Source organism: Oratosquilla oratoria, chromosome 9 (genome assembly GCF_046742065.1).
Source record: "Oratosquilla oratoria isolate Oo_2021 chromosome 9, ASM4674206v1, whole genome shotgun sequence".
In the NCBI taxonomy this organism is placed as follows: domain Eukaryota; kingdom Metazoa; phylum Arthropoda; class Malacostraca; order Stomatopoda; family Squillidae; genus Oratosquilla; species Oratosquilla oratoria.
Window position 1 is genome coordinate 28381039 of NC_134785.1, and position 14098 is coordinate 28395136.

The 14098-nt window shown below is 39.2% G+C and overlaps 1 protein-coding gene across 5 annotated transcripts in view; it reads left to right on the forward strand.

The window, feature by feature from the left end:
• Positions 1-812: 812 nt before the first annotated feature.
• The window catches only part of LOC143028286 (retinol dehydrogenase 12-like), a 48531-nt gene continuing 35245 nt past the window's right edge, over positions 813-14098 (forward strand). The window contains exons 1-3 of one of the 5 annotated variants that reach the window (XM_076190151.1): positions 3017-3071; positions 4599-4766; positions 11575-11722. In XM_076190151.1, the coding sequence (XP_076046266.1) occupies positions 11587-11722 (136 nt within the window). In that variant the 5' untranslated portion in view covers positions 3017-3071; positions 4599-4766; positions 11575-11586. Of the gene's footprint in view, positions 947-1203; positions 1318-3016; positions 3072-4598; positions 4767-11574; positions 11723-14098 lie in introns of those variants that run through there. The other 4 variants (XM_076190154.1, XM_076190150.1, XM_076190152.1 and 1 more) reach the window with 4 other exon arrangements.

Here is a 14098-nt window from a genome sequence, read left to right on the forward strand (position 1 = left end):
ATGTTTACACATATTTCTGAACATAACTGTGCAGTGCACTGGCAAATTATTGTAGAAAATATGCAAACCGAGGCAAAATGCATTCGAACTATGAAGCAGAACTAGTCAGTTTTGTGGTTGCCTTCCTAATAGCCGCACTTCAAGGATCACTCCGAGATGAGCCCTGCCTATTTGCTAGTGTGTTCAACTGATTTAATTTTCTCTAATACTACTGCGTGCATAACACACACGAAATAATAGTCCTCTAAACAGTCAAAGTATCACAAGTAAGTAATCTTTCATGAGTGTACCGAATCTGACAAAGTTACCCCTTTATTATAGTAAATTCATCTGAATGGGGGGCACTCCAAAGAAAATGGAATGCATATCTTGAACTTATGTATTTTAAAGTTCATGGTCTACTTCAGATTATATATCATGGCTAATAAACGGAAGCTGAGAGATGCATGGCTGGAGATGGAGGAATTCAAGCCATGGTTGGCAAAGGTAGATGGAGATCCAACAAAAGCTTATTGTCTTACGTGTCAGAAAACCATTGCAAGTAATTTGACGACGGTAAAAAGACACATATGTTCCGTTTAACAACTCTTAACCTTACGTATTTGCTACTTTTTTACATTTTAGGCATACATGTTTGAGGCACGTTACTCGTTGACGCACGATCTTTTACTCTCCCCAAGACATTATATGGTTAATTAGTATTATTTATATCCGTTTTCTTTCTCACCTAATGGTTAGAAAATGGTAGCTGCAGTGAAACTACAGACTTTCCTATGTTTGTACACGTTTAATTAAAGGCTAACTGGTAACCGTTCATCCACACAAGCGAGGAATCGGCGGCACCCCAGAGAGACCGTTAGATTGTGTCTTGTGGACCTGTGCGCTAGTGCAGTTGCGCGCTAGTGCCGTGGAAGGAAGATCTCAACCTGTGTGACAACGGAGACAGGTAACAGTGTGATATGTCACCTAAACAGTATATATGTTGCGTTAACTAGGTTATTTAATATCAAGATATTGTTGTCGCAATGAAAATAAGTCCATAAACACTAATTCAGAAGCGCGGTCCCGCCCGGAATCACAAATAGCGCTCTCAACTAAGTGACAATACCTGACCGTACAGTTTAAAGACCGTCAGTCCGTCACTCAGTACCATCAAGGCAAGGAGTGCTTACCGCTCTCTGAGCGTTATGGGATAGCTTATCGAGTTATCGGTTAACGGAACCTTAACGGTACCAGAATTTTTACCGGTAAAGTACCGTTAAGGTTGTTACCGGTATCTGCCCACCACTAGTTCAAACGTTGAAAGTAAAAGTAAAGGTAAATGATGCAGCTACGTGCCTCTTGGCGAATAATCACCATTCTACTCACCACTACCTCCCGTGTTAAACACGACAAAACAAATTGCTAACAATTTATGTTTTCAGTGTTTATATTGCCTGAGTGAACATACAGTGGGTAGTTTGTAATTATTTTATTGTGGAGTTTAGTACGGGAGGAGTAGTTAGAGAACTACATACCGACTGTAGCGAGTACAATTCACATTTAAATTTTCATCAAGTGCCATGTCATGTTGAGTCAGTATGGTGGACTCTAGGGGTTTAATTAAAACGAATAGACAAGGTATTACCTTTGATCGACAAAATCCATGGAACAAATGATTATCAGTACATCTTGATACAGAAGAAAGCACTGCTTCACAGTTGCATGTCAGTTACTTGTAACTGGCAAAAAAAAATACAGATGGTATTTGGCTGCATTTGGGCCTGCTGAAATATTGTCAATGCTGACTACTTGAAAATAGCACACGATTATTATTTATTATGCGTTTGTGACGTGTGGAAATTCTCTACCATTCGCCACAACAGGTGATCGAGGTAAATGGGTTACATGACCATGTTTTGACTTGTCACATAACCTAACCTAAACTAAAAACGTTTGTTTATCTTCCTTAGCAGGTGAAATTAGATGCAATTTTTTATACAAGAAAGAATGCTTCTACAAATCCAGAAACATGCATATGTGATATCTATTTTTGGGGGTATTATTTTAGTTGTGCACACCTACGCGAGATAGCATTAGAAAATTAAATATTAACTTTGTAAATTATAATACATTACAAAGGATTACAAAGGCGGAGCATGCCGACAGGAGACCTTTTGGTCCATATCTAGGTCGGATGCGAAAAAAATCATGAAAATAATAAATAAAAACTATAATAATGTAAATAACAAATAAAATACATAAATAAATGCATAAGTATAGTTGAATAATAAACACAGGTAAATAGTAAATAATAATAAATTGACATGTAACTAATAATAAGTGAAAATAAAACAGACAAATGATAAAGCAAAAACAAATAACATAAAATAAATTATAACCATTACAGCATCTTGCTTAGGTGTTTATCTAAATGATTCTTAAAGCTTCGAACTGAACTACATTGCACTACCTAGGAAGTTTATTCCATTTATTAACCACACGGTTGGCAAAGTTGTTTCTACCCACTTCCAAATTGAATCTATTTCCGGACAATTTGAGACCATTGTTCCTTGTCTGAACATAGTATGCGAGTTTCTTGGCGAAAAAAAAAAAAAATACTCGCTACAAGCAAATCTAACGAACGAAGCCATAAGGACACGGTATGGACCAAGGTCTAAATATACAGGTCAGACCGTTTACATTCTTCTGCGCAGCTTCTGACGTCATTTGGCTGAGTCCATTTTCTCTTTGTGATACACTGAAGAAAACTGTGAAACGCCAAGGAAGACAGGAACTATAATATTTTATATATATTTATATATATATTTTATATAATATTTGTCAGAATATAACTAATTGCGTGGAGCAGTGCGAGCGAAGGCAACGTCATTTTTGAACGACGGACCAGCTTCAACTGACAGCTATAGGACCCGCTAACCCCACTTTGAGCAGCCAGGTGACGTTCACGGGCCCGCTGCGCCAACTCCCTCGAAATTCGGTCGGAAGTGGTTAGACCTTATATTCTTAGATCTTGAGTCAGACGATAGCTTTCACATTATGGACCGGCTGTTGTCCAACTCCATATGACGTTAAGGGGACCCCCCCCGCCCAATTTTTTTTTTTCTGAAGGATCTTGCTGATTTTTTCTGTGATATCTAGGTCTGAGGAAACCTTCACAGCATGAGTTTTATTCAGATCTGACGAGTAGTTTGTTTATTTTTTAATAAAAAACGTAAAAAATACCATTTTTGGGCTTTCAAATCCTATCTCCTCTTACAATTTTTATTCGATGTCTTTCATTTTACAGCAAAAGAATCTTCTACATATATAAAAAAACAAAATAGAAATATTTTTTTAATATCTTTGTTTAACGCCGAGGAAAAAATATATAAAAAAAAAAATATCGGAAAAGAGCAAAATTTTTACTTTGACACGTTATTAAAAAAATTATTTAACATGTGCAAAAAAACTTTTATTTTTTGTCATTTATCTAGCTATTAATAGAGACCTCATATGCAAAAATCGGTTGAAAATTGAGGGAGGAGATAGACTGAGTATCAAAAACTTACATTTTTCAGAAATGAAAGTTTTTTTTTTTTTTCCTTTGACTAAATTTTACATTGGACCTCCTAAGACAAATTGAAAACAGGTTCCATTGTATTTTTATGATGATTTTGCATCTTTCAAGTAACTCAGGCACTTTGTACCCTCCTACAGTGTAGGATATTATTCACTCAAAGTGAGGGTCTCATAAGCCGCCACCTCACTCTTTGTCGCAAAGTTTGAGTTCTTGGTCTAGAATGACCCAGCAAGGTAGTCTGATTGCTGGGATTCAGCTCTTTCTTTTCTTGGGTTTCTTTTCTGGTGTTGGAACAGGCTCTTGCTGCAATAGGGACATCACTGAGAAGTTTGAGACTCTAAACCCAAGGTGTTGCAACAATGAGGCACCCTTGTAGCCACTTGTTAGCAAACAGTTGTTTGCGTAGAGACAACTTGTCTGATATAGGTGTAGAGGACAGAGGATCAGGTGCTGAGGATGTGGATGTAGATGGAAGGGAGAGATCTGCTGGAGGGAGTACTAGTGGTGGCGGAGGTGGTGATAACAAAGTTGATGCTGGGGTTCTTTCTTTCTCCCCTTGAGTTGCTAATGTAGACGTTCTTATCTTCTGCAAGTGTGCCTTTTGTTTGGATAGCTTAGGCATGGCTAATATCTTCAAATATCTCTTCACTGAAAAATAGATGCGAATTTCACACGGCAAATTAGTGAATGCGGCAAGCTAACGTGTACATGTCCTTTACTTTGTAAGGCTCAGGCCACTGCCAGTCGTGCAGGCTGAACTTCCTCACACCACATACTCACGTGCATGCCGGACGTATGAGAAAACTTTGAGTGTATCAAACGCAAAAAAATAGGGTAAAATATGGTCAAAACGTATGTAAACAATGGTCGTGCGCAGCATGTGGCTGCCGGGGGGAGGGAGGGTAGGCCCTTTAAACCCTTTAAAAATGGCGGTACGATAAAAACACTTTACCAGCATCTAGAGCAAGATCCCTACTATGTATTTATGCAATAAAAAAAATCGAATTTTTCTTAAATCTGGGGGCGGGGGGTCCCCTTAATAAGCGATGTTACAAAGACAGTAGGGCTTCCTTGGACTTTAAGAAAGAACACGGGGTTCTGCCGTCGTCTGTTAATACAGTAATAATCAGGCCGTCAGCATTCGTGACGACGACAACAACCCGGATGATATTAAGAATTTGAGGTACCGAATTACTAAATTTAGGTAAGGTTACGTAGGTTAGGTAGAGTAGACGGATCTATCATCCGTACATTTCTTCGACCTCGGCATCTATCAAAGCAAACGTGGCATATTCAACCGCCGCGAATTCGTTCATTAGTAAATCGGTTTTAGCAACTTTTTGTCATTGATTTCGGTATTATTTTAGTTGTGCACACCTACGCGATATAGCATTAAATTTGTAAATTATATAACATGAACATAAATGCGATTTTCTTGTCAGAAAAAAAAAACTTCCTACAAGCAAATTTACTAACGAACGAAGCCGCTAGCCCCGTAGGTACGCGCGAAAAACAAGCGTGACGTCACTATCGCGCTGTTATTGTTTACAACTCCATCTTTTGCGACCAATTTGATTTTGTATTGCTTAGTTTGAATGCTTTGAACGTTCATCGCATGCGCAGGGTATTCAAATTATTTTGTTATTACGCAAGTGTATGCCCAAATCTTTCAAAGAAAACAAATATTCACCGATTCCAACGCAAATTTGGTTATCAATCTTGTCAAATTAGTTTTTCGAGTGAAAATATTAAGGTAAGACATCAATAACATACTATTGTAATGTAAGAATGTTGTTTTTTAACCTATTTTCTTCCATATATGAGCAGCTCAAGATCGTTGGGCAATATACACTTGGTGATTTTTTGACCCAAAAATCTTCACATGCCAAGTTGCATGTCAATTGGGCCAGTGGTTCGGATGTTATCATTATTTCCAATTTGACAACAGTTGCCATGGTAACATGATAGGTGTTAGTAAGAATGGTATAAGAAGGCCCTCAGGAGAGTCTAAATTGACAACAGTTGCCATGACAACGTGATAGGTGTTAGTAAGAATCAGAATGGTATTAGAAGAAGGTCCTGCAATGTTATTGACATGCTCAGGTGTTTTATTGACCAGAAAACCTAGATATGCCAAGTTGCATGCGAGTTGGGCCAAGGGTTTGGTTTTTATTGATGATAATCTGAAAATTGACAACTTCATGGTTGCCATGAAAAGGCAAATATGGTATGATGGAGATGTCATACATTGTTTTTGACATGCTCATGTGATTTGTTGATCCTTAAAACCCATTTATACCGAATTTTAATCAAATTGGACTAGTGGTTTAGAGTTAGTGTATTTCTTTACCGAAATCTTTACAAATGACCACCCTTAATTCTAACACATTGCTATGGTGAAGTCCAGCCAAAAATGCAGGCTAAAAAATAACTAAAAAAAATTCGTATCTCCCTTATTTTTTGAGCTACTTCAAAAAACTAAAAAGCATTTTGTTTCAAATGAAATTGCCTTTTGTATGCAACAATAATTTAAGGGTTAAAAGAAAAATGTAAATTTTGTGTCCGTATCCTAGCGGCTAGGATACGGATCTACGGTCCGGACGCCATGCCAGTCCAGTCACTATAAAATTTTCCTTTTTTGTTTGTGATCGTTTGTAGAACTCCCACACAGACACACATGCGTGCAGACTTTGGATAGAATTTGTACAATTAAGTATTCCTGGGGTGGACAATCTACAGTTGAATATGGCTCATGATGCATAACATGACCTAACCTAACATTCTACAGTTGACTATGGCTCTTCATATCCTGACCTAACCTAACCAAACCTATGTTAGGGTGGAACATCTACAGTTGATCAATGTAAGGGGGAATTCTACAGTTGAGTGTAGTTGGGGTAGAGATTCTACAGTGGATCAATGCTTATGTGGGGGGATTCTAGGCTGGTGAACTGCACATTCGCTTCCTGAAAGAGGCCTTGTGGGCCCACTGTAGTGTTCTGGTATAGACAACCAAGGAAGAAATCAAACTCCTTACTACATAGTAATCTTATCTCTTTTAATCACCAAATCGGATGAGTATATGGCAAGCCTGAAATCTGGAGCTCAAGGTCCTCCATCGATGCTATGAGAGAGAAGGTCTTGGAGCTGAAAATGAGTTGTTGCTGCAATGGTCAGTGAGGCTGTTCTAATCATGGTTGGCAAGAGGCTGTCCTTTTAAACTTTGTGGTGGGGTCATGGACGGGACCCGTTGGGACGTCTAGCCTTCTAATTGACCACCTTCCCTTTGGCTGTGGTCCACACAAGCGAGGTGTGAGTCTTGGTGAGTGGATACACCTCTGCTTGAGTTGGTGACATCATCAGTCTGGGTTGGACTGGCCAGGAAAGCAGACACCTCCGGTGTGTCCAGCATCGATGGTGGAGACAATGTCAGCCCCCCTTGGAAGTGAGCAGTATGGAGGGTAAAGAGTTGCACAAGTGGAGTGGGAGTAGCGGGCAGGCCTTCTGACTAGATGGCGGGAGTGAGTGATTGTTCTGTCAAGCAAGGCTGGGCATGGAGCTGTGGAGATAGATAGGTAGGTGAGTGGGGTAAAGGTGATGGCAAAAGTGAGTCTGGGGAGGAAGGTAATGTGTTGACGGATGGGGGAACAATTGTGGTGGGAAGAAGAGATGGGCTAGTTTGATGTGGACCAGTGGCAGAAATGTGTTGTAAGAGGGAGAGGAGGCGGGAAGAAGGGTTGGAATGGAGAGAAGGAGGGAGGTGAGCTGGTTTGAGCATGTCAATAAAAATGTGGTCTGGCTCAGAACCTTGGTCAATGAGGAAGTGCTTCGCAGACCTATTGATAACTGTAGGGTCCACCATACGGTCGTTGGAGAGGGGTTTGTCTGGAGTCCCACATAATGAAGGTATAGTCCACTAAATCAAGGGCCAAGGGAACATGCACTGGGTTTGTGTGTTTTGTGGTGGAGGGGGACAGGTGTTGGTAAAGGTCTCCCTTAGTAGCTGAAGGAGGGCGTGTTGGTCGGGGTTGCCAACAGCAGGGGTCTATCTCCCCAAGAAGGCAAAGGTCCTCTGCATACACTAACTGGGATGGAGATATGTTGTTGTCAACCTTGGGATGGAGAGGAGCGCCATAAGAATGGTATTGGCCCAACCACACATGGGTTGCTACACTTTTAGTGACTCGGCTGGCAGTGGACTTTTTCCATGAGTCCATTGGCTTGTGGGTGGTACGTAGTGGTCCGGTTGCAGCCTCAGGGTTCAAAGAGTCATGAGATAGACTAGGACTAGAAGTGAGGAGGAGGAAGAAGAGAGGTAAGGAAGACTTCTCTAACAAGGAGGTATTTACCTAATTGTAGTATACATGAGCAACACTCTTTGGGTCCCATGTTCTACTATTCAATTTATCATAACCAGTCTCAAATTCATGTACAGTTCCAACTCATTCAATATCCTTGATTTCCAATCATCATATTTAGATTTGAATTTATGTCTTGTTCAAGCTTGGGCTATATCACTTTCCAAGTTATTCCTAGTATTTAGGGTGTTATAGATGTTTGAGTAGTATGCTGCTAATTTTTTTGTGGTGCTTGTAAAATGTAGTGTGAACATGTTCAGGATTCTGTCATAGAATTGCATTTTTCATTTTAATTTGTTCGGTCAGTGGGGAAGATTTTCTTTTCTGTATGTGTCCCCCAGGTTTTAGTACTTTTTGTTGATACTCTCGGTCCTCCATTCTGCAGAGTTTGTATATTGTTTGTGTTTGTCTTGTTGATTGTTGGGAACCAGACTGCGGAATTTAAGGTTCATTTGAATTGTATGTAAATGGTACTTTCTTTTTGTTGTCCAAAATCAGTGCTAGTGATGGATTTTAAGACATTTATTTCCTTGTTAATTTTTGCTGCCAGGTCTTTGATATGTGGACTGAAAGTCATATGATAATCAAATGTGAGGCCTAGAATTTGTCTTTTTTCAGTAGAAAGATTTGATGATCTAATTTGACTGTAGGGTGTTTTTTCATTCATAATTGTCTGGAGTGAGTAATATCACCGTTAATTTATGGGGTGAAACTTCCATTCTGTTATTTTTGACCCATTATTCCAGTTTGTTATTGTAGATTCTTTGCTGTTATTTTGTATTTAATCTGTTGGGGTGAAGTTAAGGAGTCATCTGTGTATGAGAGAATATTGGATATTGGTATACATTTCTGGTTCTGGTCCTTCTGGAGCTGGGAGATCACTCATGAAAGGGCTGAATAGCAGCAGTGAAAATATTATCTTTAGGGACTCCATTTTACAATATGTATATACATACATACTTACAAGGGAGGTAGTAAAAAAAACAAAGGCATAAAAACAACTTCCACCTATTCCATCCCTATCATACTCCACTCCCGTCCACCCTCTGCCCTCCCTATCATACTCCACTCCCCTCCACCCTCTTCCCTCCCTATCATACTCCATTCCCCTCCACCCTCTTCCCTCCCTATCATACTCCACTCCCCTCCACCCTCTTCCCTCCCTATCATACTCCACTCCCCTCCACCCTCTTCCCTCCCTATCATACTCCACTCCCCTCCACCCTCTTCCCTCCCTCTTATTTTGGCACCTCCTGGATGGTGGGTCATCTCTGCATCTTGCCCACAGCCCTGGGTCAGAAGCAGTGTCATAAGACACAGCACACCTACAGCAGGGCCATTTTATTAAATTGGTGACCCCCTCTCCATCCCCTCATGCAGAAAAGAAGACAGGGAGAAATCCCTTTGGGCTGTGTCAATTTATTTCTTACACATGCTCCGTCACCCCTCATGCATCACAGCATCATCCATACACAACCATTCTCCATTCACCCCTATCTTTTGCCCTCTCCTGTCCTCCTCAACAGACATTCCTCTTTCCCAATGCCTGTTTCACCCCATCCATCCATCTCATCCTTGGTTGCCCCCTCATGTTCACTCCTTCCACCTCTGCCTTCCACACCTCTTTTAATAGTCTTTCTTCACTCATTCTTTCCATGTGTCCAAACCATCCCAATACTCTTTCATCAACCTTATCTCCCACATATAATTTTTGTGTGGTACGAGCCTTCAACAAAGTACCACACAAAAAATTATAAAAAAAAAAAAAAAAAAAAATGGAAAACATTGGAGGGATACAAAGTAAATTACTAAAGTGGATGGAGGATTTCTTGCATGGCAGAAAAATGAGAATAGTGCTCAGAGAAAAAGAGTTCAGCTTGGGAGATGATTAGTGGAGTTCTACAGGGATCAGTATTGGCTCCAATAATGTTTGCTATTTATGTGAATGACATGAAGATGTGGATTGCTGAGTTGTAACAGATACAGCTTTAGCAATCTGCAGTCTTTTAAAATTTGTTTCTTTGTGGAGTATAATAGTGTTGTGTACAACAAAAAGTTATTCTTGAAACTAAAGAATTTGAATCTTGAAATAGCCGGAACTATTAGCATAACTGGCTTCAATCCAATAAGAATTGTCGATGCGAGAACCTGTGCCCCAGAAATAAATAAATATATATATACAGACGCTCCTCAACTTACGTTTTAGTTCCGTTTCGAACGGCCGAACGTAAGTTGAAAATGAACGTAAGTTGTTACTGTACTATACATCGGTAAATTCTATTACCGTATCTTATAAAACACCCCTAAATCATTAATTATACACACAACATTGTAAAATAATAACATTAATTTCAAATAAATTAAATTCAAGCAACATAAACTGAGATGGTGGAGGAGGAGGATGAGGATGAGGCAAGGGATGTTCAGTTTTTCGTTTGTGCAATGTAAACAATGGACGCAGCGTCATGCGCAAGTATCGTTTGAACTACGGAGAGTGCGCTAAACTAAAAAATTCACAATTTTTTTTTACAATTTTTTTTAGTCAGTTCAAACGTAAAATCGAAAAAACGTAAAACGAATGAACGTAAGTAGAGGAGCGTCTATATATGTATATATATATGTATATATATATATATATATATATATATATTATATACATATATATATATACACATATATATATATATATATATGAGTGATAGGTGGGGAAGGGTAAATGAAGATGGGCTGAGAATACATTTATTGTCCTAACACTTCAGTCTCTGACCTTCTTTGAAGGACTCGCTACAATACATCTTGATCACAAAATTTATACCTGTAGTGGAAGGAACTCGTCTAGCTTCGAGTGTCACATTTTTTCCAGTGCATTAATTATTAAGAGACTGGCTGCTTTGGAAAGGATTGTATTCATACTAAGGATGTGACAGCTTGCAATTTGAATTTTATTTTCATTGAGTGTGCACCATTCCTCTTAGGCTGACCTAACCCATTTTATCTTCCCTGTGTCTTCTCCAGGAGGCATATCTATTGTCTCCCAACTGTAGATCCACATTTTTTGGGAGTTTGGTCTCCACCAAATATTTTGTATTTGGAGACCAAACTCACAAAAAATGTGGATTATGCTCTTTTATCCTCAAGTAGTCATTTATCTCCAACCTAGCTGATAGTAAACCATCAGTATTGATATATACTATAAATTTCCTTGTAGTGTTTCCTTTGCAACACTGCCTTCCTTTTTTTTTTTTAACCATTTAATTGGATTCCAATTGACAACTTTCCAGAAACTGCTGTTTTTCTTCAGTCAATTCATTTTTGTGTTTGGCTTCTTCTAAGAGCTTTTGTGTCTTTGGTCATTCCTCTTCATTATTATATTTCCTAATTCGAATTTTTTTATTAACTTTTCATGCTAACTTCCAAGATTTGCTAATTACTTTTTTTTTTCACATAGCTTGCAATTTGAATTTTATTTTCATTGAATGTGCACCCTCTAATACTGACCCAACCTAAACATTCTATCAATCTGGTCTGTTACATCCGAGTCCTTCCCCAGAATCTAAGAAGTAATTTCCCTAACCTTTCGTATCTCCTGTTACTGGTGTAACTAATAGTATGATACATTACTTATGAATTCCCTAAACACTGTCATATTTGCAGATCACTGTCAAGATGTGGATGATTGCAGCAGCTGTCATTGTTGGGGCAGGAGTGATGTTTAAGATTTTTTATTACTTCAAGACAGGAATGTGCAAAAGTGAAATGAAGCTTGTTGGTAAAACTGTGATTGTCACAGGAGCATCTGCAGGTGAGCATTTTTACTTTTGAATAAGACTTTCATCTTCAGCAAAAGATATTTGATTTTGAAAAAAAAGTTGTATTACTAGTCAAAAACACAAACTTACAAAAAAAAAAATATGGTTGACACAAAATAGAATGTCTGCATCCCCACAGAAGTCCTTAGTAACATTCCCCACTCCTGACTATCATGGATTAAAAAAGTATCCAGTGGCTAGGTTAAATGGTCAATTTCTCCCACAGGATAAGAAAGAAAAACTAAAATATTCAGCCTCACATTTGTCTCGAATGCAACCACCACATGGAGGACATAGAACACCTCATACTGCAATGCTCCACACTAACAATTCCTACTCAACAACATAATATATCTTCCCTGAGTGACTTCTGTACATGCCCAAAGGCTGTTGCTGGTTACCTGAATGCCAAAGGTCTTCTGCAAGAAAGATTAGGGGATATGGATGGATTGATTTGACATACAATAGTCACCCCTTACAGAAGAGACTTTATGGTAAAGGCATGTAAGAAAATGAATATCCTCAGAAGTTGCAGGCACAGAATATAGACAACAGGAAGAAACACACAATAAACACCTATTAGACATAGGAGTCCTCCAAAGAGCAATACTCTCTCCTGCAATGTTCACCCACATCACAAGTAATCTCCCCATACTCAAATTTCTACAATAGTCTCCCGCCAATACCACCATGCAGCACTTCCATACTAAAACACCCTCAAACAACTGGAAAGTATCATTGAAAAATAGTGAATATATATCCTCTTCAGTAAGAGTCAAGTTTACACACGCAGTATCGGATGCCAGAGATACAATGATTGATGCATCACAATACTTATGTTATAAAACATAAAGCCACTCCTGTATTACTCATTCTCTTTCACTGAATAATGATAAACACAGAAAACATGATCAAGCCAGTTCACAGAATTCAAGGGTCAGCTACAAAATAAATATAATCAAAATGCCGACTCTAGCATCCTCATATACCCACTCATACCTCATGATGCCTACGTAGGCATCATTGTATAGAAGAGGTTAACTACTGGGGAACTGTTATTATGGAGCAGTAATATGGAAGTAATGGGAGACTGAGGAAAGTGAGGAGTCCTGTGGCAACATGCTATTGACCATAGAAAACCTGTGCTTTTAATTGATTGCAGTATTTTCAATTTTTGTGTACATTTTTACTGTCAGATCTATGATGTGTGGGCTGGAGGTTATATAAATATCAAAACCAAGGCCTAGAACTTTAAGGTTCTCTTATATGTATATATGGAGGTGAGGTGGCAAATGAAATGTTAAGCCCTTGAATACAGTGATGTCTATGTAGGCATCATGAGGTGCAAGTGAGTATATAAGGATGCCAATCTTGGCTTCCTTATTATAATTATTTTGTAGTTGTAGCTGAGTGACCCTCTTATACTGTGAACAAGCTTTATCACTTTTTCTGTGGTTACAAACATTCTGGGTGAAAGAGAACAAGTATAATAGCTGTAACTTTGTATTCTATGATGGGCATATTGTGATGCATCATTGTACCCCAGGCAGCTAACGTGCATGCAAATATTTGACTTGTATTAAAGAAGTTAAGGTAAGAGCATGGAGTTGTATTCAGTACCAGACATCTCAACCTCTTGGGGCTTCTTCAGCCTGAAGATGGGAGAAGAATTAAAACCCGTCAACAGCTTTCATGCATTGGAATAGCCCCTCCTGTCATGACCTGATAATCTTGCTGGACCTCTCCTCTGTCCCTTTATCCCACACTCGCTAACCACCACCTGTGCAGACATTTGTGCCCAGGACATAAACCCACCTCAGGAATTTGTAGCATTATTGGTTGCAATGTATGTCACTTCCAGAGCTTTTCTTCAATTTTTCCTCGGGTTTTCTTTGTAATAAATGGAGAGAGTGAGTGGTTTGATTTAGAGGTGGGACTTTGTCAGGAATGTGTTGTCGCCCTGGCTGTTCAATTTATACATGGATGGGGTGGTGTGAGAGGTAAATGCAAGGGTGGTGGGTCAGGGATTGGAGATGGTTAAAGAAATTGGAGAAAAATGGGAGATAAGCCAGCTGTTGTTTGCAGATGACACTACGCTTGTAGCAGGATCAGAGAAGGGATTGAGGAAGTTAGTGACAGAGTTTGGGAAGTGTGCAAAAGAAGGAAGTTGAAGATAAATGTTGGTAAGAGTAAGGTGATGAGATGTACAAGGGGAGAAAGTGGCAGCAAACTGGAAATGAGTATTAAGGGAGAGAGACTGGAGGAAGGGGACAGTTTTAGATACTTGGGTGTGAATGCGGCAGGAAAGGGAGGAGTTGGGGTGGAGGTAGAATGTAGATTGAGAGAAGCAATTAAATGCTTTGGTGGAT